We start from the raw sequence: 24,702 nt of genomic DNA, 5'->3' as shown, positions 1-24,702 counted from the left end.
TACCGAGGGTACAATAATGTACGTAACTTCACATTTTTGTTACTCTTAATAATATTAACAGCACTATAATATAAATGAACAATTATATATGTATTTAATATTTGGAATCACTGTTTCCTAAATGATAGTGCTCATGTATTTTTTTTTAAATCATGCTAAGGATTTTAACAATGAAACCGCATCTTTTACCCATTTTTTAAAAATGAAGATAACTTCATAGGCTTTATATTGATGTTGCCCTGTAATTGTATTTTACATGTTTTTGATGTCTTCTAATTGAACTAACACACTTGTTAGCAACATGTGCACTGCCAACACTCTGTGCAATGCACTATCTTGTTTCATGGAGAGATGATATTGCTACAGGTGCCCCTTGTGCTAAAAGAATTATACACTCCAGCCCAGAACTTTGTTTTATTGAAATAAAAACAAACTCTACAATCATCTGAATATTCGTTAATGGGAGAGTACAGATGCAACAAAGAGGCACACCTGTGTTTTTGGGGAGGTTTCCTCAAGTTCAAAGAACCAGGTGGCACCTCTTGCATGGAAGTGTTTGGCCACTGGTACTATGTCAATAGCATAGGCTACAAGATCCTGAAGCCGAGGTTCTACTGTGCTATCAGTCTGAGCCGAAGCACGGTCATTAAAAAAAATTGACACAGCCTGGATGTCAAAATGAGAGCTCGACATTGAAAAATATTAAATATTTTGAGAGTCTTAGAAGTGTCCTTTTTCCCCAAAATGTTAAAGACTCTGCAGTAACAGACTGCCAATGCACTGCAAGACGGTGTCCTTGAGGAGGATGGGAAGGGATTGCACTCCAGAGCCTGCTCTGGACCCAACCCCAGCGTATCGCTGCCATTTTCCTGACATGCAGAAAACGCTGCTTTACACCGACCCGGTAACTGTCAGTAGAATGGAGCCCTCAGATTGATGCAGCCGTGATAGGATATTATGGATCCACATGTGAATCCTGCAACTCTGACTGGGTGTCAGCAGAGCTGTGGGGGTCTGCTTTGAACTTAAATTCTTCTTCCCTTCCACCCCACCCACTTCAAAAAAAATCATATTTGCCTTTTAAAATAAATCAACCTGCATTCTTACGACAGACCATACTCACACAGTAGGTAAGATGAATAGCGAAGTATTCTGTGCTTAAGATGTTCCTCGTTATATAGCTAGTTTATTGTTTTTTAAAATTACACGTCTTATACCGGGACTTGATGGTTTGACTTATAGGGAGAGGTTAGATAGACTGGGACTTTTTTCCCTGGAGAGTAGGAGGTTAAGGGGTGATCTTATAGAAGTCTATAAAATAATGAGGGGCATAGATAACGTAGATAGTCAAAATCTTTTCCCAAAGGTAGGGGAGTCTATAACGAGGGGACATAGATTTAAGGTGAGAGGGGAGAGATACAAAAGAGTCCAGAGGGGCAATTTTTTCACTCAAAGGGTGGTGAGTGTCTGGAACGAGCTGCTAGAGGCAGTAGTAGAGGCGGGTACAATTTTGTCTTTTAAAAAGCATTTGGACAGTTACATGGGTAAGATGGGTATAGAGGGATATGGGCCAAGTGCAGGCAATTGGGACTAGCTTAGTGGTATAAACTGGGCGACATGGACATGTTGGGCCGAAGGGCCTGTTTCCATGTTGTAACTTCTATGATTCTATTATAAACAGAATGTGCGGTGACCACCAAATAGAATACTAAAGTTATTCCATTCAAGTTATCTGGTTTCGACTGACACCTCACCTAGACTTTAGGCATGCCAGAACAGAAAAAAAAACTACACTTAAAAAAAAAAGTTGTATTGCAAAGTTTGCTGAAGAGGTTTTGTTTTTAATCCATGCGAGCCTTTAATGTTCTGGTGGTAATCTTGTCCTTTTCACTGCAAAAGAAGAAAACAAATATTAGGAAATGGGATTAACACTCCATGCTGCAGTTGCCTCCACTTGCATTATAACTTCAAACCATTTCCCACTTGCTCGTTCCTCTTAAGTAAATGCTTTGCCAATAATACAGTCCTGTCTGCAGCAGTTGTAGAACTTGTTGCTTAAGCAGTCTGCCAGATTGCAGCAAGTTCAACTCCCGAAACGGCTGGCAGGTCAAAGGAAACAACCATCTCCCTGGGCTGAACAGCTCTGAGCTCATGGACTATGAACTGAACATGGACCGCATGTGATAACACCTCCCTGAATTTTGTTTTTTGTGTTTGACAAGAGATAGTGTCATAATCAAGAGATGGTATTGTGAAGGACCAGTTTTACCCAGTCTGCAATCTACTTCCTATTTCAAATTAAAATTATGGATCTCATCGGCAATAATAGTGCAAAGCAAGATACAAATCTATCCCATTTTGAAATTGGCAAAGTCATGAGCGTGTTATCAACCCTGTCCACTCACAGGATATAAAACATACCCTGTATCATCTGTCGAGTCAAATGTGTTTATTTTGAAGGTTTTAGAGAAAAACACAACTTCTAGCAACCCAGGGGCTGCCTCTGGTAGCACATGGCTTATCATACTCTGAAAGTTCCTTTCTCTGCTACTTTAACGGTCATTAACCTGCTTATTTTATGACAGGATTAAAATAGCACACACGGAGTGCGCGACCAGAAAGAGTGAAACTCAGCCTAGTGTAAAAAATGCTCCAAACTTACACGATGTGAACAATGACGCCCATACCAGATACAGCATCTCTATCCACTGCATTCAGCATGGCCTGAGAAATGGTTTCAAACAGATCACCTGGTTCCTGAAATTAAAACATTCATTTAGTATTTTAGCATAGGATGTGAAAGGTGCTATATAAATGCAAATCTTCCTTTCCTCAATGGTGCAGTTATACGCCCACTTTTGGCTGACTGCAAAGTTGGTGCAAAGGAACAGTATAATTACCAAGTCAGCTCCCAGTCTGACCCTAGAATGCAGTGGTGTGCGATCCCCCAGGAAGGCCATCTCACACCACTCGGGGCTTGACACTGCCTGGAATAGAACTCCAATGTAGCAGCAAATAGTGTATTGAAAAAGTACTTGGGATCTGTTGGACCTCATGATAAAGTTAAGCAGATGGTCCCAGCCATACCCTGAAAACACCCAAAGTTTTCCAGCTGGGGAGTGGAGAGGATTTTCATAGTATAACTTGCAGTCTTGTATAACAAAACACTGAATTAGCAGCTCTCGTTATTTAGATACATATAAAAAGCCCAAATCTGTCTGCTGGTTCAGTTGGTTAAAGACCCTATCTAGTGTGACACTAAGCCATACAGATCAGGAAAGTCCCAGGCTTGATCCCTGGTCTGTACTGAATTAACTGATCTGCAACCATTACAGGTGCCAGTATTGCCTCCATGCTCCTGGGGGTGTGTGTGGGGGCAGGTGGAGCAATCTCATCACCCACTGTCTAGGCTCACACAGGAATGGCCACTTGGGTGAGGTACTGGAGAACTACCAGTGCCAGTGTCAGTGTAAATCATGTCCTTCAACACAGCAGAAAACATTTGGGGAGGGATGGGGGACAGCAAATGCAAAAAAGAGATTCTAGTACACACACTCAACAGTTGCTACAAGGGAAGTCTAGCGCCAGCTCAGCCCTCTATCTGTAATTTTTGTGCTAAATTCAAGACACCTGTTATTACAGGATGCCCCATTTAATCTTGAAGGCTTGTTTTCAATTAATCCTTCCCAGAAAGGCAGAATAAAGACAACAGCACACAGGAAACAATACCACTGCAATTGAAGATAATTCAACACTGCTGTTATTTTTAGAATTGGATCCTTCTTGGTCACTCGAAAAGATATGCCAGCAGGTGCAGGTCATAGAGACCAAAAAAATAGAAAATTTGCTTTTTAGGAGTGAATGAAACCAGCATAATTTGTATTTACCCAAAGTAATCAACAGATAAATGTGCCAAAAGCCATAGGGCAGGGCTGGAAGGAAACGCTCACCATGTCTGGCTCCCACAGGGACTCACACATGCCATACATTTGTTCTGAGCACGTTCCGCTGACCACAAAATCTTCAGTCTCCATTGGGCAGCCAATTAAGTCAAGCGAACAAATAAATGGTTGAAATGTTTTTGGATCAAGTCCTGCAATCACTGGTTCAACGTAGTATGGGCCAAATCTGCAAATGGTGAAAGTAATTACAAGAACATAAACCTACAGCACAAAAGTCACTTGTATTACAAAAGTAATTCGTTGTGCGAGACGCTGAGAACCTGGAGAGGTGCTATAGCCTAGAAATGACCCTGGTGATAGGAGTGTTCATGTGATCTTCCTCTATTTTAGTCATGGCGCTAAAATAAATAGGTTAATGCCTGCATTAAAATAGCAGACATAGGAATGTCATACAAACACAAACGTTTGTCCAGTAACAATTGTAAATTCAAGGTTTATCCAAAAACAATATTTCTTTCACTAGTATATAGTCAGTTGACTCTCCAGACGTCAACTCTCCCATTAAAGCATTCAGCTTCATTAATACTTTTGTCTTTAATATTCTGCCTGGCAGATCCCTGCAAACATTTGTCACAATGAGAAAATATGTTCTTCCTAATGTTTCTATTTTAAATTTACATTTTACCAATTTAAAATTGATATCTTTGGGTCTCACTTCCCTGAACTAATTTGAAGTAAATATTCTGGGTTTGCCTTCTCTATTTATATCATTTAATATTTTATATACCTCAATGAGAATCTCGCCTCTGCTCCTAGTCTCAATTTCTTAAAATTTAAAAAAAAAATTTAAAATTCTCTCTCTCTCTCTGCCATTTTGAGTTTCTTTCTGCCTGCCTGTGTAATAGACACAATGTATATCTAGTGTACTGGGACGTGCTGTTCTCCGTGACTGGCCTGTTTGAATAACGACACCTTTTGATTGGTGTGATGCTGTCCCAACATAGTATAAGATATGCGATTTGAGAACCTTTTCATTCATTCATCTGACGAAGGAGATAATCTCCGAAAGCTTGTGATTTTAAAATAAATTTGTTGGACTATAACCTGGTGTTGTAAGATTCCTTCAATTTCTAGACTGGAGCTTCTCTAATCTTTCCTCGCAGCTCCTCCCGTTTACACATGGGATCAGTCTCATTTCTCTTTCCTGCACTTTCTCCAGAGTGTGTCATTGTGAGCAGAATTAAACACAGTAATGCAAATGTGGCATGACCATAAGCAAGTGATGTCAGATGATGTAACTAGTTTAACAGATTCAATCACTGCATCCCTAAACCCAAGAGACTTTGATGTCTTGCTAGGCATGGGTGTACCAAGTGCTACAGGGTAGTGAGATATGGTTTAGCACCTGCTGTTTCCTTCCAAACTGGGCAAAGTCCCAATTTCAGCTGTGCTGTTAGGGAAAGGTAGCCTGCAGTTATTCTCTACATGAAAAGTTACTTCCCACAAGCAGAGATCCCCAAAAGTGTGAAAGGATTAGTCAACTGTGACTCCCTTGAACACCTCCTACTAGTTAGTTCAAGTACAGCATCAGAGATTTAAGAAGAAAAAAAATCATAGGAACAAACAGCAAATGCTGACTTTAAAACAAAATTACTGGTACACAGTTATTGTTTGGCTCCATGTGGAGCAGGATGCATTATTATATAACCGTGATGCTGGAAATCATCAGATGGGAAGATTTTCTGGTGATTTCTCAGTGGATTCTTGCCTGCAGCCAAACTGGTTGACTGACACTGCAAAACTCAATACCTTTCTTTGGTGTCTTATAAGTTCAAAGACCATGATGTTCTGGCGTAAACTAACTAAAGGGAATTCTAGCCATTGGCCTATAGGAACTCCATTTAGTTTTGTTACTTACAGAATAGTATCTGAATTGTTTTACAGCCTACTCCTGTCTTGCCCGCTAAATATACGCTTACACTTACCTATAAATACATACAATTGCACACTCTCTCACTGAACTAACAAATTCCAGTTTTATTCCTCCATGACCCAGAGCAGCTGACCCATTAGGACTAGTAAAGTCCCTGGTCTGTGCTGGTAGCTGATCTCATTCAGAGCAGCAGTTGGGCAGAATTAATCTCTGTATCCCTGAGATATGGAGGGGAAAATCAGCTGACGACCCCACCCCCATTTTTAGCAAGGCACTAAGTCATTTGTCACTTCTTTGTCTATCTGAGTGTAATCTGTTTTGATTAGTTTAAATATTTTTCATGTAACAAATAGAATTGAAAATTTACTGCAGTGGTTTTCAAACTTTTCTTGAGACCTTCTGGAAATATTGATACACTCTCAGGGGAACCGCTAACCTAACTTACCAAAGATAGAGTCAGCTATTCAAAGGAATTTTTTTTCACATCGTTCACCTGACGAAGGAGGAAGCCTCCGAAAGCTTGTGAATTTAAAACAAAATTGCTGGACTATAACTTGGTGTTGTAAAATTGTTTACAAATATTCAAAGGAAAGCAGTGCTATCATTGCAGAAAAAGCAACTGCTTGCAATTACACAGCACCTTTAATAAAAGAAACATCCCAGACACTTCAAAGGAGACACAACTGCCAAGCAGTTGTAACTGTGCAGAGTGCGCACGGCCCGCCCAGTTAAGTCCTAAATTGGCAATTGGGGTCCTGTGTATGTCGTAGGACCCTGATTTGCCTATTGAAAGGGGCTACCGCCCGACTCTGGCGAGCGCTTGTGGGCACCCAGTGGTAGACACTTTGGCAATATAGCCCAGCCACACCCTCAGCGGGAATCAGGTGGTGAATCGCACCCCACCATTTTCAGGGTGCGATCGCTCCTTTTCTGTCAAAATCTCACTCCCGCTAAGTTTCTGAGGAGCCTGTACATTTTATGCCAGGAGCGGAATGTTTTGGCACCAGCAGCCCATTAAAGGAATGATAAATTCAAACTGTAAAATGTGTTTGCGTGTGTAATTTAGCGATCGCAATTTCACATTTGAGAATCAGACAATACCACGCTGCATAACTCCAAACATTCCACTGCAGATTGGAGTATTTAACCTACCGTCGCTCGTAGAGGAGATTTGAAACCATGCTCATAAAGGTTTTTGGTTTGATCTGTCTGCCTTCTTTTAATTCATACAGGTTCAACCTGAATTTGAGACGCTGTGAACTAGAAGATAAAATGGGAGAAGCATTAAAAGTGGTGAACTACTTAAACTCACAAAGGACGACAGTACTTTATTCACATTACTGGGCAGTAAGAAAAGCGTTCATTAGCCAGTGTGGCATCTGGTGGGTTAATCTGAAATGCAAAAGACTATAATGAGGGGAAATGGAGCTAACCAGGCCTTGTGCAGACTCAATTCTACACAGCATGCCTGTTGGGAGACTCGATCAACCTCCAACCATGGTCCAAAATTGCAGCTCCCACTGAAATAATTGGTGCACTACAACTGGTCCCGTCACCCACAGAGATTCTCTGGATGAAAGGAGACCCAAAATATCGCAACCCAGTTTCGATATTTCCATAAAAGTACAGCGTTGTAACCAGAAGGATGCTGCCTCTGCTAATATCTCCTCCTTTAGCTCGATGTCCATTTTTGTCTAATTACGCTTCTGTGAAGCGCCTTGGGACATTTCCCTACATTAAAGGGGCAATATAAATGCAAGTTGTTGTAGTTAAAAAAAACATATACAGGACTGATGCAGTAGACAATCCTGTGATCTTTTAAGAACAAAATACCTTGAAGAGAATTTTGGGAAAGAAACACTTCATTAAGTGATGATTTAGTTCAGATGCAAAAAATTTAGTATAGTAACTGAAATTAAGTATAAAATGCACCCAAATAAAAAACATTTTTTGATGTCTAAAATCCTGTAAATAATAGATGCCAAATTCTAAATGCCCCTGGTAAATGTAGTTCATTTCACTTCAATATCATGTCCCTGCACCAGTTAGCTGATGATACAGTTATACTGCACCTGTTTTACCCTGGTAAAACAGTACCATGCTGACAGTACCATGCTACACTGCCCATTCACTATTGCTCTCAAATTGGAAAAAAGCAGAGCTCTCAATGCCAGCGAAATTCTTAACCTTAAACACCCGACTGTCCTGTTGCCTCTGCACTAATAACAACAGTTTAAGCGTAGCGAAACAGACCACCCAGGTGCTCCTTAAACTTTAAGATGTCCTTGCACCGATTCCAGTTACAGTGCACCTCCTGTGAAGCTGAAGTGGTTTGAGGCGATTTCTTTGAAGTAGTGTCACACCCAATGCAAAATCCTAATTTAAATGCTGATTTGGCTGCTCACTTTTGTTACTGTGACTCCAAAGATATTTTGCAGTGATACATCTCCACAGTATGTTAGATCGGCTTTTATGCAACCATTTTAAAAAAATGTTCTCCCCTCGCCTCCCCTCCTCCAGGTGCTGACCCCTTTTTAAAAAAAAAAATTTGTTCTTGGGATGTGGGCGTTGTTGGCAAGGCCGGTATTTATTGCACTTCCCTGGTTGTCCTGAGAAGGTGGTGGTAGGCGTCTTCTTGAACCGCTGAGCAGTTTGATACAACTGAGTAACTTTCTAGACCACTTCAGAGGACAGTTAAGAGTCAACCAGGTAGGTGTGGAACTGGAGTCACATACAGACGAGACCAGGTAAGGACAGCAGGTTTCCTTTCCTAAACGGCATTAGTGAACCAGCTGGGTTTTTACGACAATCTGACAACTTCATGGTCACTTTTACTAGTACAAGCTTTTTATTTCCTGTTTTGGTTTAAACCGAACCCAAATTCTCAAACTGCCATGGTGGGATTTCAACTCACGTTCTCTGGATTACTAGTCCAGTGGCATGATCTACTCTACCATACCATGCTGGGGCATGGTTCCACAGGTGCCAGTCACCCTCTGGTGCCTCACCCAAGAGTGCATTCTTCACATGCAAGCTTTGAAAGTGAGTGCCTGCTTGCTACTGCATCGCTGGCTAGGGAAGAGAGGGTACCCACAGTCGAACCTGATCCTGTCCTCATCTAAAGTCCACACGTGTGCACTTCCAAGATGTGATGCTAGTCTGCTATTAGGAGCAGGAACCTTGGTCGATTTTCCTCTCCTTAATGTATGGCCGCTGAGACCCAACTGTCACCCTGTCTGCTAACTCAGCACAAACAGAATTGAACCTGCGATCTTCTGGCTAGTCACCGGAGAAACCAACTGAGACATCAGAAGGGCTGCGCTTATTTTTTTATTTTTTTTAAAGTTTACTGCTGCACTGTATGTTCAGGTACCCAAAAGTGCAACTGCTGTGGCAAAGAGCCTTTTCCTTCTGAAGTACATGGCTGTGTGGATAGAGAACTGTTCAGTACAGCACATGAGTAAGTGCCAACAGACTGTGAGCTGGTTTAATCCTTACATCACTCAGGAAATCCTGTCTCCTAAATTAGAGAGATCTTAAAGTTCTCTCCACCCGCCCCGCCCTCAATTTTCTCCTCCGCTCAAAAGGTACTAACTTTTGCTGGGAGCTTCCTGGGCATCAGCAGCCCTTCAGCACCTTGCCCAAGAAGCCATTCTTTGTAGGTGAGACTAGATAGCGAGTGCAACCAGGTTCTTTTTACATATAGAGCATCACTTCACCGGACTTCCACACGGACACATACATTCCAGGACGATTCACCGGATAGCAATTGAGAGACGGTCCCTTGTTGCTCAGGGCCATTCAAGCCAACTGTCATGGCCCTGTTGTTGCCTCAGCTAAAATCAGCACTGGGAACAAAACCTGGGACTTTCCAATCTATATGGCTCATTTGCATGCTGTCGTTATCAAAATGAACAATCCAGGGCAGGCCTGAACTGGACACTTTAAATCCTACATTACTATCTAGCTGAGGAAATCTTATCCCTTAACAGAGATCAAACTAACCCAACCTCGATCATTATACTTACACGGTCTGTACATCAGTGCCGAGACCAGCCAGTCCAATGTATAACCTCTCGCCCATTGGAAAGATTTTCTGGAAATCAGTCGTCACCATCTGTGCCTGGATCCCAAACCTCCTGTCAGCCGCTATTGCCACACAATCCTTACCCCTCATGGCCATGACAGCCCCGCCATTATATGACATGTGTGACTGGGGGGGTGGGGGAGGAGGAAGAAAAGCACAAGTTAGAAATTTCTGCAGCATTTTATGACTAAATACATCTCAATATAATTCTGGATAATGATTGAGGGGGAAAAAAAAAGCAACTCCATTTTTATTTTAAGCGTTTCCCTGAACATTATTACGTTTTTGAGTCATTACGGCTGAAATTCTGTAAAATCCACCAGAGGCATTTTTATGCACTACACTCCCTGACAAAATACTTCTAAAATTTTACCAAGCAAGATGAAACCTGCCTCAGATCACCAGTGTGGCATGAGAATTTTTTTAACCATTCTGTTATTATGACCAGGGCTGCTACTAGATTGTCAATAAGATGCCATGATGGGTGTGTGAAATTTTCATACTATGTCCACCTGAACTGTGAAAATCACCCAGCAGAACAATTACAGATTTTGCCTGTATCCTCAGAGAGAGTTTTAAGCTGTTTGACACTAGAATTAGTACCAGTGGTTATAGGTCAGTCACCGGCAGTGGTTGTAACAATTTAAACTTATGCATTTGAAGTCTCAACCAAGAACCTTATAGGCACAACATTAAAGCACATTGCAATTTTCCCTATGTTCTGTTTGAGATATTCCTTTCATGAAGCAGCAGCTTGTTACACCAACTCCATTAAAAAGGCTATGGACAATACTCTCAATTCTGCTTCTTTCACAATGCAGTTGAATTGCAGAAACAATGAATTACAATTATCCATGAATAAGCCAATTTAAACATTGTAAAACTGGTTCGTGAGTTCTTTACAGAGTTGCCAAATTTCAGAAATTAAACTTCAGTGAGATTGATACAAGGGAAGCTCAAACCCCATAGAAAAGTCAAATATTAAGAGCCAAATCAAAAGCAAAATACTGCGGATGCTGGGAATCTGAAATAAAAACAGAAAATGCTGGAGAAGCTCAGCTTCCGCGGCATTTTCTGTTTTAATTAAGAGCCAAATGATTTATTGCACAGGACATTTCCACAGTAAAATTGTGATTGCTGAGTTGAAGACCATGCCAATAGCAGATTACAAAGAATTCAAGGGACTGACGTTTCATAACCCATAAGAATTAAGCTCAATGGATTAATTACTGCAGTGAAACACATTGAAACTGGAGTTATTCTTCAATAATATAAATGCAGCTTATGTTTTTATGGGTAATTTAATATCAAACTGTGATCACAGCATCTAATTTCACCAGCAATGATGGTGGGTTTCCTTTATTTCACTGCATTACAGAAATATTTATGAAGTAAAACAACAACCTGCATTTATATAGCACCTTTGATAAAGTAAAACTTCCCAAGATGCTTCACAGGGGCATTAGCAAACAAAATTTGACACTGAGCCACATAAGGAGATATTAGGACAGGTGAGCAAAAGCTTGGTCAAAGAGGTAGGTTTTAAGGAGTGTCTTAAAAGGAGAGGGAATTTCAGAGCTTAGGGCCCAGGCAGCTGATGGCACGGCCGCCAATGGTGGAGCGATTAAAATCAGGGTTGCGCAAGAGGCCAGAATTGGAGGAGCGTAGAGATCTCGGAGGGTTGTAGGGCTGGAGGAGGTCACAGAGATAGGGAGGGACGAGGCCATGGAGGGATTTGAAAACAAGGATGAGAATTTTAAAATCGAGGCATTCCCAGACCAGCAGCCAATGTAGGACAGCGAGCACAGGGATGATGGGTGAACGGAACTTGGTGCAAGTTAGGATGCAGGCAGCAGAGTTTTGGATGAGCTCAAGTTTATGGAGGGTGGAAGATGGGATGCTGGCCAGGAGAGTATTGGAATAGTCAAGTCTAAAGGTAACAAAGGCATGGATGAGGGTTTCAGCAAAAGACGAGATGAGGCAGAGGCGGAGACGGGTGATGCTATGGAGGTGGAAGTAGGCGGTCTTGGTGATGGAGCGGATCGGAAGTGGTCGGAAGCTCATCTCAGGGTCAGAGAGGACGCCAAGGTTGTGAACGGTCTGGTTCAGCCTCAGACAGAGACCAGGGAGAGGGATGGAGTTGTTGGCTAGGGAATGGAGTTTGTGGTGGGGACTGAGAACAATGGCTTCGGACTTCCCAATATTTAGTAGGAGGAAATTTCTGCTCATCCAGTACTGGATGTCAGACAAACAGTATGACAAATCAGAGACAGTGGAAGGACAGAGAGAGATGGTGGTGAGGTAGATTTGAGTGGCATCAGCATACATGTGAAATCAGACATTGTGTTTTCAGATGAAGTCACTGAGAGGGGCAGCATGTAGATGAGAAATAGGAGGGGGCCAAAGTTAGATACTTGGGGGACACCAGGAGCTGGAAGAGAAGCCATTGCAGGTGATTCTCTGGCTGTGACTGGATAGATGAGAAGGGAACAAGGCAAGGGCAGTCCCACCCAGCTGGACGTCAGAGGAGAGGCACTGGAGGAGGACGGTGTGGTCAACCCTGTCAAAGGCTGCAGACAAGTCGAGAAGGATGAGGAGGGTTAGTTCACCATCATCACAATCACATAGAATGTCATTTGTGACTTTAATAAAGGCCATTTCAGCACTGTGGCAGGACCGGAACCCGGTTGGAGAGATTCAAACATGGGGTTGCAGGAAAGATGAGCAGAGATTTAAGAAGCGACAACAAGGACTTCGGAGAGGAAAAGGAGGTTGGAGATGGGGCTCATTAAAGTACATCTCTATGAAGTACAAATTTGCACAAATCTGGGAAAATAAAAAAACATCATTAAGATGGTGAGAAAGACAAAATAATAGGAGATTTATCACTGAGATTTAGTCTGTAAAATTCAGTCAGAATTTAAATCAACTAACTGCATACGTTGGGGTAAATAACTGAACAGCGACATCACGGCCTTAAAATCCTGAAGCAGTGCATCTTAAACTAAAACCAATCATGACTGCGAAGCTAAAACAAACTTAATGATTGTGCAGAAGGGAAAAAAAAACGAGATCAAGTATTAAATGTTACTGAAAAAGACCCTAAAACCGTAACCATCTCTGAGGGGTTTAATTCCTGGAAAAAAGGAGCCAGTGACACAACCTTGGGTAAAGAAAGACAAATAATAGTTGTAATAAAATGAACTGAAACCTCTTAAGGTTTAAAATGAAACTTGAAATGAGCCTTTGGAAAGTAGAGGCCACATTAACCAGGCCTAGCTGACTCCAATGTGCAGCAAATTGAACAACCCAGCAGTGGATCAGTGAAAAATGTTATTTCATTTGAGTATTTATTTCCTTCTGTTACTCACCATTCTGTGCCGTTATCAATCGGACCCCCAAACACGGTGAATTTTAATCTTTTTATAACTTCCTCACAAAAAATAAAAACCACCTCCTCCAGCCGCTGCCGCCCGCCCGCTCGCTCGCTCACACTAACTTGACGCGCCACGCGGTCCCGCCCACCGGCCTCTGCCATTGGCTCGTCGCCCGGCGGCCGCCGCCAATCCAGCTTTCTGATTGGTCTTCCGCCACGTCCGTTAATGCAGCCAAAGGTTAGGTTGAACGCGCACAAGGTGGTTGGGGGGGAGGGGAAAAAAAAGTGAAGAGTCACTGCGTGCGGGCGGCGGCGAGGCATGCCGGGATAGTGGAGGACTTCAGCTGGAAGAGGAAGGAGGACAAAGAGAGGAGTCTGTTTGAAGCATTATTGATGCTGTGACTTGGGAGAGAGAGAAAACAAAACAATTAGACAGAGTGTTCCACTTAAAGTTTTTTTTTTAAAAATTAAAATAAAATTTCCACAAAATCACATGGGCAGAAATAATTTAAGGATTTTTGGGGCCACATTTTTCTGTCAAGCACATTAATTCTAACAGAAAAAAAATGTGGCTAGCACAGAGAGACTTAGCTGCACCAATTCCACATCCAAAAATTATATTATGGGAAGGATTTCCTACGTCTGATGTAGACAACAGAGGAAACCTAGATACATTCCTACCCAACCAACCTCCCACACCCCCGTTAATTTAGAGGAATAAAGCAATGTATGTAGAAATAATGACACTGCAGAAACCGTCTAGATCCAAGCTTCTACGAGAAATTTATTTTTGCAGATCAGGTGAATCGAATCATTTTTTAAAATATATTTCATATTTATGATAGATAAGCAATGATTCAAAAGGACCGTACTCATTGGTTCTTTTGTTGTAATATACCAAACGCGGTGTGTTTATGGTACACAGATATATACACTAATCATATTGTAAATAATGGGACATCGGCTATATTTACAGTTGAACCCGTCTTTGTGATTGCTGCAGAGCATTTTAAACAACAAAGAAAAGCTCACTACCTTTCGGAGAGGCATCCCTCCCGCCGACTGTAACGATCTTAGTAATATTTAAAGAATGCATGCGTTTCTTTAAGACTGGGAGAAACACATCTTGTAAAAAAAATCAATTGTTTGTGGTAGGTCGATAAATCACACATCTAACTCTTAATTTCGGTGGGAGAACGATACCCCAGAAAAGGACAATTGCAAGCTCCCAATATATATGCTGATTAGCTCTCCAACAACAAAGTTTGTGGTGAATAATGAGATTTAAATATACTGGAAGAATGTGGCCAAACGTAGCAAATTTGAAATCATTTGTTCCAGCAATGCAGGGGAAAAATTATAACCTCGGACTACGTTAAGCGTAATCCTTGATTCTTGCGCTATTGATGTTCAATATAATTTTATAGTCATCTTATACCGGTTCAAAAATCAAATTGTCTTATTCGCAATATACAATAATGTTATAGTTAATAACGTAATCACCATAAATCACGCCTAATACGATTTAATCAGTCATTGTAATAAAATCTAGTTGACTCTTGGTAACTACATTATCAGTTTGATTGGAAATTCATACTTCTAAATGTTGTAGGCAAGTGGAATTGCACGCTGGAATCTGCCCTTGGACCTGATACGTGCTTATCTAGACTCTACCCCAATGTAAATGATATATGTGTGTATATGCAGAATGAATAGATATAATTCAAAACCCATATGGGCGAAAATAGACTCTAAAGAAAGCTTTTCCCTTTAATTTGATAAGCTAATGCTGACATAAAACAACCCATTGTTAACTTAGAAACAGACTTATCTAAAAGTCTATGATTCTATGAGTATCAAGTGATGCTTTAACTTTGGCAAAGAATGGCATTCATTCGAGAAGATGGAGGAAATGGAAGAGATTTGGACGTATTTTACCTGGCAGGACACATAATGATCCTAAATTCCTGCAAACAATCTCCAAAGGTGTATGTCCATGAGGTCTAATACTAAGGGGCAAAAACAAGCAACACAATATATGGAACAAAATGTTTCTAGTGAGTAGAGTGAGGGATGGGAACGATGCCCCCAGAGAAATAGAAGTGGGATCAGGAGATCAAAATGATTTCAAGCCCAGGCGATAGCCCTGGGCCTACACACTGGAACATCTTTTGGAAGGAAGTGGGCATTGGCATGGCCGCAGTTTTAGCGTCAGTCCTCGTTATTAAGGTTAGCAGGGAATGTAATTTGCCTCCAGCCAAACCTGAAGTCTAATTTTCGGGGTTAAGATTCGTGAAAGCTGTAGTTTGCTTTGGGAGCAGAATTTGTAGAAACTGGAACCTTACTGAGTAACACATTCTGCCATAGTGTCGAAATGCCACTTTTGCCTATACTCTCAATTGTTCCATACTGTACTGAAAGTTATTATACAATGGAATCCAGACGAAACTACGATATTATTCAATGCAGTTTGTGTGGTCCATGATAATTTTGGTAACATTTTATAATTTGTGGCTTTACCAACCTATTGTTGAACTGATTAAAATGATAGCTGGGGTTCTCCCATCCAATCTTGATAAAAGGACGTTCAGACACTGATTGTGACTCAAGTGTTTGTTGTGTTCCTCTAATAAACTGTAAATATCATTATGTCAGGGGCAGAATTCCCGCTCATCAAAAATCTGATGTAAGCAGATTTTCTAACAAACTGAGTTTTCTAGTTTACCATTAAACACCTAAACGCTAAACAAAAGATAGTTGTTGTTTTAAAAAGTGTATCATGCAGTTGTTATAAAAATAAAAGTCAATTTTTAGAATGGATCTTTAACTTCCTTTATGTTTTTGAACGTAACGTTAAGGCTAATCTGTACCGCACACACAATGTGTTGTGTACTTAGATATCTGATGGAGCGGACATTTATTATCGCCTTGAAATGTTACATTTAGTTTTTATTGCCGCTATTCCAATAAGAGTTCATTTTGATCGTGTTTCTTTACAAATGCTATCGCAAGATGTTGGACATTAGATGTCACGTTGAACGCTGCGTTAAAATATCAACAAGATATGCGCCGGCTACATTTCAAAAGGACAGCCGTGCGCGCAGATAATTAAGATATTTTCTACTTCTATGGAAAATTTGCACAACGTTTTAACCTGATTTTACCGTGGGTCGATAAACCACAGAAGATTGAAAATTCCTGATCCCTATGACAGTCAGACTACCAGAGGCATGCAATATTTTTTGGTCCAATACGGGGCTTGTTATATCCTTACTATTAATTTGTTTTAAGGGATCGATGGATCGATTTACAAGGCCGGTGAATTCCACATTAGTTTCAAGAACTCCACAGAAAAGTACTTTTTGCTGAAAACTGCGAACCCACAGACAATCTGTCCATAAAATATCCAAAATAACGGGAATTTCTTGACCGGGTATTTTGATTCCAAATGTTGCTTTTGAGTGCACTTCCTGTACAGATATTTCTTTACTCCTGCGCTATCTACCAAGCGACATAAATCAAATTTGGAAATCCCCAGTGTGTATGATTTACACATGCTGCAAAGTTGTGTGTGTAGGACAATACAGTAGAGGGGAATTACATTCACTGTTTATGTGCCAGTGTCCTCAAATCCCACAAATCAAAATGGGAGCTGAGGATCATAGTATTTGTCAAATGATTTTGTATATCAGCGGAGGCGGAAAGGTCAGAAACTGCTGCGGGCATTTAGAGGCTGCAGGCTCGGAGCGTATTTTCATACATCAATAAAAAAGACAGGGTCTATTGACAATGGCAGCCGTGTGTTTCCAGATAAGGCTATTGTTTCGGTCAACTATAACCCCAAGACAAAGATTCAGTTTCTGCTAATCCTAACCCCAAAACAGGACCCTTTCGTGCTAACACCAGCCGCAACAGAAAATTGTCCTTTGTGCTAAACCGGCCTCACCGTAAGACTGCCCTGTCTGTTAATTCCGGTCCTTAACGCAAGGCTGTTCCTTCTGCTAACTCCGACCCTAACACAAGACTGCCCTTGCTGCTAAAACCAACCTTAAATTAATGGTAAAGTTGCCATTGAAATGGCAGCCTTGCCAATTGCCCAGTGGGGAAGAGATTAAAAAAAGAAACAGGCGAGTGAAGGAAATGGTACACCCTGGAATTCTCAACCAGATCATTCCGTCTCAGAATTGAACGCCTGGAAGGATATAACATGCAGTATTTATAATAAGAAAAATGAAACCGCCCCAAATATTAGGTTAACAGCTCCACAGTAAACAATTGGAATAATGCCAACTGATTCATAATTATGTAAAGTAGCTCCAACCCACTCATGACGTTGGTTGGCACATTATTTAAACGCCTTGTGAAAAAGTGTGGGGTCACCCTGGTCTCTTAATTTAATGATCAGGACCAGGCGTCGTTTAGACCAGTCATTGCTTTTCACAGGATTGGTAGGAAACAGCAATGGGTTTACTGAACATACAGAATAAAAAGAGATCAACATTTTACTGCATGACGTTACAGCACATCTCGCAAATAGAACACGGTGATAAGAGTCTATTTGTATGAAACATTAGTGTTTTAGACCAGATTATTAAAGGCTTATTTGCTGCCCATGGCGACTTCTAATCTATCAGTAATTTGAATTCCCTGACCAATTTAGGAAACCTTGCAGATTTTATTTAAAAAAAAATCTTTATATGATTTACAAACCTTCGTTATTAGTTTAACTAGCATAACACAGTGACGTGATTACTCCAATATAACATAAAATGCTAACGCGTAGGTGCGATTCTGTATAATTATTAAATATTTTATTATTCTAATCAGCCTATCTCAGATAACAATATACATGTATTTATTTATTATTTGTCAATGCATAATCCAAACGCAAAATCTCACAAGAATAACTAGCTTTCCTAAAGATGCACAGGCTATGTACAAAATATATGTGTATGTACTGTATGTGGAACATTTTACTGTATGCACCAAGTTGTATATTTTATAGCTTGAATTGCATATTAAAGCACTGACATATATCCAGGGTCTTTGGTTGGAGTTTAAGCCGCAAATTTGTGCAGTGCTGTTCATTACGACCTCTGTGTCCCCAGGCTCTTTGGGAGGCTGGAATTTTCTGGTTTTCATTAAAGTTGATCTGAAAAGTGTCCGCGTGAACCATACATAAAGGAAAGTGTTTGTGTGCTACCGCCACACCAAAGAAAATCCATTTGCAGGCCCTGAGAGTACGATGCAAAGCATGACGTACCAGTACCAGTCATGGTTGTTTAAATGCTGTAGCCAGGCAGACTAGACGCATTTTCCTAAGCGGCTCTCTGCCACGTACTCTCTTACCACAAGCACTGAGGAAACAATTCTCAAACACAGGTGTGATAGCAGAGGGAGAAGAACAGACGCCCTGTAATTTACTTGCTCATTCATTGTGCTGTCACGGTCACTATAGTTTTCCACTGACATCATAAAACAACTCATTGTTTCAACAATCTTTAAATTTCGCTACCTTCCTATTTGGAATTATGTGACGTGGTCGGACCCGTGACGACCAAACCTCCACAGCACATTAGTGGCTTCTCGGCTGATACGACACGACGTGTTTCTGCCCGTGGTATAAACTCCAATGCCCACTCCTGCCCGTAGAGCATCTTCCATTCAGATGTTCCGACTGAAATATGGCTACAGATCTATTTTCTTTAATCCTCAAAAGCACCAACACGACGATTTACGTAAACATAAAAGCGCGTCTGAAATCGTGATATTCCCACAAAGGGCTGCCCAGTCTCTGTAGCTCCCTGTGTCACCCGAGGCCCAACAGCGTGGTTTATATCGATATCAATAGAACTAGTCATTAATGCTCATATACAAGGGAGATATGAGGTTTTACAGTCTCATTTACACCATAATCTGTCAAAACTTACAGACTTTTGCAGTCTCCGTGCGTTCACGACAAAGACCGGGATATGTATGGTGTTTTACTGTAACATGCGGCATATTTAAATAACTCATTCTGGATAACCTTTTAATGCAAACATTCACCAAGGCTACCCTTCATGTTCTTTTACGTGATCTATTTTGAGTTGCCATGGTATTTAAACTACTTCAGGTTAATTTTGTGAAATAAAATAATTTTAATGCACACTTCGCCTTTCTTTGATGTTGAAAGTGTAAGGAACGTTTACTGTAAAAACAATGAATTATTTTTGACAGTTTTAAGCTAAGTCCAATGTCGAGTAAAAACTGACACGTAGAAGGCAAAACGATACTGACTATTTTCTAGCACAGCATTGATTGAGCTCAGCGAACACCAACAAATATGTTCTTTCGTTCCTTTCACTCTCAAGCTCTTCCTTTTTCCAATTTGTTCCCTACTTCCTTCTTCGCATCTTTTATGTTAGTTTACAAATTCTTCATCTCCGTTCGATTGCTGAAAAACCCGTGAATCTCAAACCTCATAAACTGTGTGTTTATCAAATCTAACTAAGGCCAAACGCAGTAATCTGCAGCTAACTGATCCGTTCCAATCTTTCAACAGAAAAGATGGGAGAAACACAGTTTAGGCGACATAATAATCAACAGCGTAATCACTTTAGGGAGCAAAGTCAGTCAAATCCTCTACTTCTTAAGTAATTTATGTGCAGAACATTGCCCTGTAGTCCACACTATAACAACGATGCATGTGCACGAATATATGGACCTAAGGTGAATGTTTTAATAGCAAATTAAATAGACAACTGAGTCGGACACTGAAGAAGAAACGTCAGGGGAGATGTGAACTGTTGGCATTTCTCGTTAAAATACGGTAAGATTCACTCTGCCGGTGAAGGATTTGGAACCAATCAGGATCAACAGGGGAAGCATTATGGGACATCGCACGAAGCCAACAGAAAATAGAAAACGGAAGCTGAGAGGGTGGGTCTAATAAAAGGGTGGGAAAATAAAAGAGACTTTAATGAAGTGACATTCACCTCGTGCATTCAGGATGAATGCAATGAGGAAAAAAAACACACTACATAAATCTTAGCACAAAAAAAAGAAAGTCGAGCCAATCCTCTCAAACGATTCAAGGAGAACGATATCCTAATATAAAACGCAGCCTTCAACAGTTTACCAACACATGGAACTACGCAGGGCTGTGCTGTCCGGGAATCCAACCTGTAACATTCGCCTTTTGTCACACCACCTGCGAATCGCCGCTGCTTGTCCTCTCTGCACTGCAGTTAGGGTAGGATGACATCATTGTGTGCATTGATTTTATTCTGGTGGGTGGGGGAGAGGGGCAGTGAGGCTGCTGAATCTTAAGCATGAGACTTGAAGCAAAAATTTATCATTAAAAAAATATACAGCGAAATACTGAAACAAAATAATTTCTGTAATATTGTCACAAACTTGAATATCCACGTATAAAACCAAGTTCTCTGACCCATGAATTTCCTTCCATTTAGGATCGCTTGTTTTATTTGCTGTTAGACTTCTGTGTTCTTTTAATAGTGTAAAAGCAGTCGGTGATGAGCTGGTCCCCATCAGCACCTCACTCCCGGATTTGACTCGCTGGTACACTGGATGTTCACTGGTCTGATGTGAGGTTAAAACGTGGGCCGCTTTGATTCTATTGATTCTTTTCCCAACCAGCAGAGAGCACTCCAGCTTTGGAGAAGACTGGGCGACCGTCTGTTGCCAGGTAACCGCGTCTTTCCTGCCTGGAATAGTGTTCTTTTGTTCGCAGGCTGCCAGCGTTTCCCACGGTGACATATGTTCCCTTCTGCCGCCTATTTAATAGCAGAGGATATATCGATCGGCGCTGTCCTTATTGTTCAGCCGTGCAGGGAATGGACATAATATGGATTCAGACAGAGTCAAAATAACCAGCACGTGTCATTAGAGATCCAGTTCATTTCATCATAAGCCGGGAGGTGACCCATTCCTTCTGTGAACAAGAGACTAGACTTTCGCTTATTATGCTGATACGTTATCACACAATCTCTTACAATCTGCATGAATTAAATTGACAATTATAATTTATGATTGGCAATAACCTTAAAAATTACTGAAATGAATATGCTTGTAGCAAAGTAATATTGGCATCATGTTATAATCGAATAATTTAAGTAATTTATGCACTAATGTGTATTTTACTTAAAGGCGTTATATTTCCATTTATTTCCCCCCCACTTAAACCTGCGATGAGAAAGCTAGTCATTACTAATCAATAGATCGATTCCCCAGAACGTATGCTGTCAATTCCGGGGAAGGAATTTCAATCTTATTGTCAATTTGTCCTTGAGGTTTCCTCGCGCGCTGGTAAATGCGACCCCCCCCCCTTCCCTCCTCCCCTCCCACCCGTTTCACCAGGCACCTCACCAAAGGGGTGAGGGGGACCGAGATTGATGGAGAGAGTGGAAAACATGCGAGACAGAGATAGATGGCGTGGAGATAATGGCTGAATGAAACAAAGAAACGGGAGAGGGAGGAAGGACAAGAGGCGGTGTCACATTAGTGAAAGCGATGTATCACCCCCACAACCAGGGCGCGCACACACATTCACAAACATTTATATATTCAAAGATACAAATATAAACCTTTGTGTTTAATAAGCATGTGGCTATTGTTATTGTATGTGAACTTGATCATAAAATCTAAAAAGAAACCGCATATAGTTACGGATATATGCTTGATATTTATATACTGGAATTTGAATGCATATCCCTTGTTCATTTTTTGTGACTATGTCTATGGTGATATTGCTGCACGAACCCCTGTTATCTGTGTGCATTAACTACATTAGTACCTTTAACGCGTTGATCAGAAGACACAGAGAAAAAGGACAGAAAGAATATGGCAAGCAGAAGGAAGACAGAAGATGTCAAATGGGGTTAAATCTCATTATCCTTAACCAGAGAAACAGATCGATGGACATCATAGCCCAGGATGAAACGAAATCACAGAATCCTCTGTAAACATTAAATTGTGGTATTATCCAAAGTAAACAGCAGTTGTGTGCAGAAAACCAATAGCCCATCTCTGCCTCTGTCTTTCCCTCTCCCTGTCTCTCACCATATCTGTATCCGTCTCTCACTTTCTCTCTGTTTCTCTATCTGTCTATCTGTCCCTGACTCTATCTGCTTGCCCCCTCTCTCTCTGTCTCACTCTATATGTCTCTGCCTCTGTCTTTGTTTCTCTGAAATTGGCTATCTTGCTCTCTACCTCCCTGTCTATCAGTCTCTCTATGTCTGTCCGTCTGTTTCTCTTTCTCTATCTTTGTCTCTCTATTTATCTCTGTCTGTCTCTATCTGTGTTTGTTACCCTTTCTCTGTATATCTGTCGTTTTCTGACTATCTTTCTTGATTGATCTATCCATCTACCTATCTAACTATCTCACACATAGGCGCGTGCTCGCGCACAAACTACCAATTCCCATCCACAAATAAGGCAGTAAACTTTTGATCAATGTTTTTGCACTGGCTCAGTTAACTGATAATTGATCATTCCAACTGTTCCTTTATGAACTGAGGATGGCGTTAACTCTGTTCGCAATATATCATTATTTTGGTGAAAATAGCCTTATTTCAGTGTAAATATGATATCCTATTACAAGTTGAAATGTTTGACGTGTACATCGGAACTATACAAACTATTTTTTAAAATCCCCAGTATTCAACCATTGCAGACTGCTTACATAAATATAAACTGCTGTAGTTTCAGCACCTCGGGATAAAACGTTCAACACTACCTTTAAAACAAGGGTGGGGGGGTAATGTACCGTTGGATAAATTAAGGATTTCACAGTTCACCATACAGTATTCCAAATTCAAATGATTGTTAAGGAGAAATAATAATAGAATAAAAACAAACTATATTGTGCAGCCCTTACTGACTGACTTAAATTACATTATTTGTATAATTGGGTTGGTACCACGCCAAATGTTCCAGAAAATTGTACAGCTATTTATTGTTCTTTTGTCCATTGCAATGAATCAACCAAAATTACAAACCAAGTTAATCTCAACTGCGGTAAACCACTCTAAGAATCTAAGTTATCAACACAATTCAATTGCTTTCAAAGGGAAAGAAGATTTTTTTCTCCATCCCCAGTGACTTTATTATAAATGATTCGTATCTAAACTGATAAAGAATGTGATTTAATATGACAATGTATTTTCTCTTTATCTTCCTTTCTCTTTTTCTACCTGACCGTCTCCCCTTTCTTTCCTTTATGTCATTCTCCCCCCCCTTTCCTTTCCATATTATTGTATCAAGCATATGAATTAGCCAATGATCTGGTGTAATAGTGAAAGCGAGAAGTTTTCGTATTGTTAAACTTCCCTGAACTGTAAAGAATCTTACAACACCAGGTTATAGTCCAACAATTTTATTTGAAAAAATTGTTGGACTATAACCTGGTGTTGTAAGATTCTTTACATTTGTCAACCCCAGTCCATCACCGGCATCTCCACATCATGGCTTCCCTGAACTGGACTGAGATCTCTAATTGTATTGCTACACAGACATTATAATGTTGGTGGAAACTGAAACAAGTTTATCAAACTTGGACAATAAGGGAGATTCATCTGGGAAAAACTACAGTCACTGAGAACACTCAAATCTTTCTTTTAATTTGTTGTAACTCATATAAAATACTTGCACTGACGCAGCGTTTTATCGCGTCTGACAAACACCTCAAAGCGTTTCACACAATGAATTACTTTGAAGTGCAACAACAGTTTTGTAGAGAAATATATCCCGTTTCAACCTCCTGATATAGTTTTCCTCGCAGTGTGCAAAAGAATCATGCTTTATTTGCAATATAAAATTTATTGGATTGATTGTTATTTGAAGTGAGTACGTATATTTTTGCACAGACCCAAAGTATTTAGGAGACCTAACATATTCATAATATTTTAGTGTATTAGAAAAATTGTATAGCAACCACGAAAGACCCGATCTGGGGCGGAAAACGCCTTAATTCCAAGTATGGTCACTTGACGTATTTTCTAAATGCTCCAGAAAATTGTACAGCTATTTATTGTTCTTTTGTCCATTGGATGAACTAACAAAACGTCCCGATGAACATTTTTAAAAATCTTTGCCTTTCATTATGAAGAAATATTTAACTATTCAAAGCATTCACTTGGCCGGCAGTCAATGTACGAAGTAAAGGAATTAAACTCTGACAAAGATGCAGGCTGACAGAGTCAGGGCGAAGAAAAAAAGTTGACCTTAAGAGGGAAATGAATTTATCAGTAATGAAAGTAGAGTTACAGCAATGCAAAATATGACTCAACATGCTGCAAATTTATAATTACAATATAGTCATTACAACTACGGTGATAGACTGTATTACAATATACTTAATACATAATAATCTACTGCATTGAAATGCGTTGATCGATTGAGA

The 24,702-nt window shown here is 40.4% G+C and overlaps 1 protein-coding gene across 1 annotated transcript; it reads right to left on the bottom strand.

Moving 5' to 3' along the window:
• Nucleotides 1-400: 400 nt before the first annotated feature.
• psmb3 (proteasome 20S subunit beta 3) lies at nucleotides 401-13,419 on the bottom strand. The gene is made up of 6 exons (XM_067968780.1): nucleotides 13,294-13,419; nucleotides 9,864-10,048; nucleotides 6,988-7,095; nucleotides 3,951-4,128; nucleotides 2,663-2,757; nucleotides 401-1,890 (listed from the first exon to the last, which is right to left on the bottom strand). Exons 1-6 carry the CDS (start codon nucleotides 13,294-13,296, stop codon nucleotides 1,842-1,844), a joined length of 618 nt encoding a protein of 205 aa, XP_067824881.1. The 5' UTR covers nucleotides 13,297-13,419; the 3' UTR covers nucleotides 401-1,841.
• Between the last annotated feature and the right edge of the window lie 11,283 nt (nucleotides 13,420-24,702).

Source organism: Heptranchias perlo, chromosome 30, assembly GCF_035084215.1.
Source record: "Heptranchias perlo isolate sHepPer1 chromosome 30, sHepPer1.hap1, whole genome shotgun sequence".
NCBI classification, from domain to species: domain Eukaryota; kingdom Metazoa; phylum Chordata; class Chondrichthyes; order Hexanchiformes; family Hexanchidae; genus Heptranchias; species Heptranchias perlo.
This window is presented reverse-complemented; position numbering and strand designations above follow the sequence as displayed.

What these genes read in the sequence shown, in the direction of transcription:
- psmb3 (XM_067968780.1), bottom strand. An exon ending in AATCTCCTCTACGAGCGACG is followed by an intron (nt 4,129 to 6,987) that starts GTAGGTTAAATA and finishes CACCATTTGCAG; the next exon opens with ATTTGGCCCATACTACGTTG. An exon ending in CCCTGTGGGAGCCAGACATG is followed by an intron (nt 2,758 to 3,950) that starts GTGAGCGTTTCC and finishes TTTTAATTTCAG; the next exon opens with GAACCAGGTGATCTGTTTGA.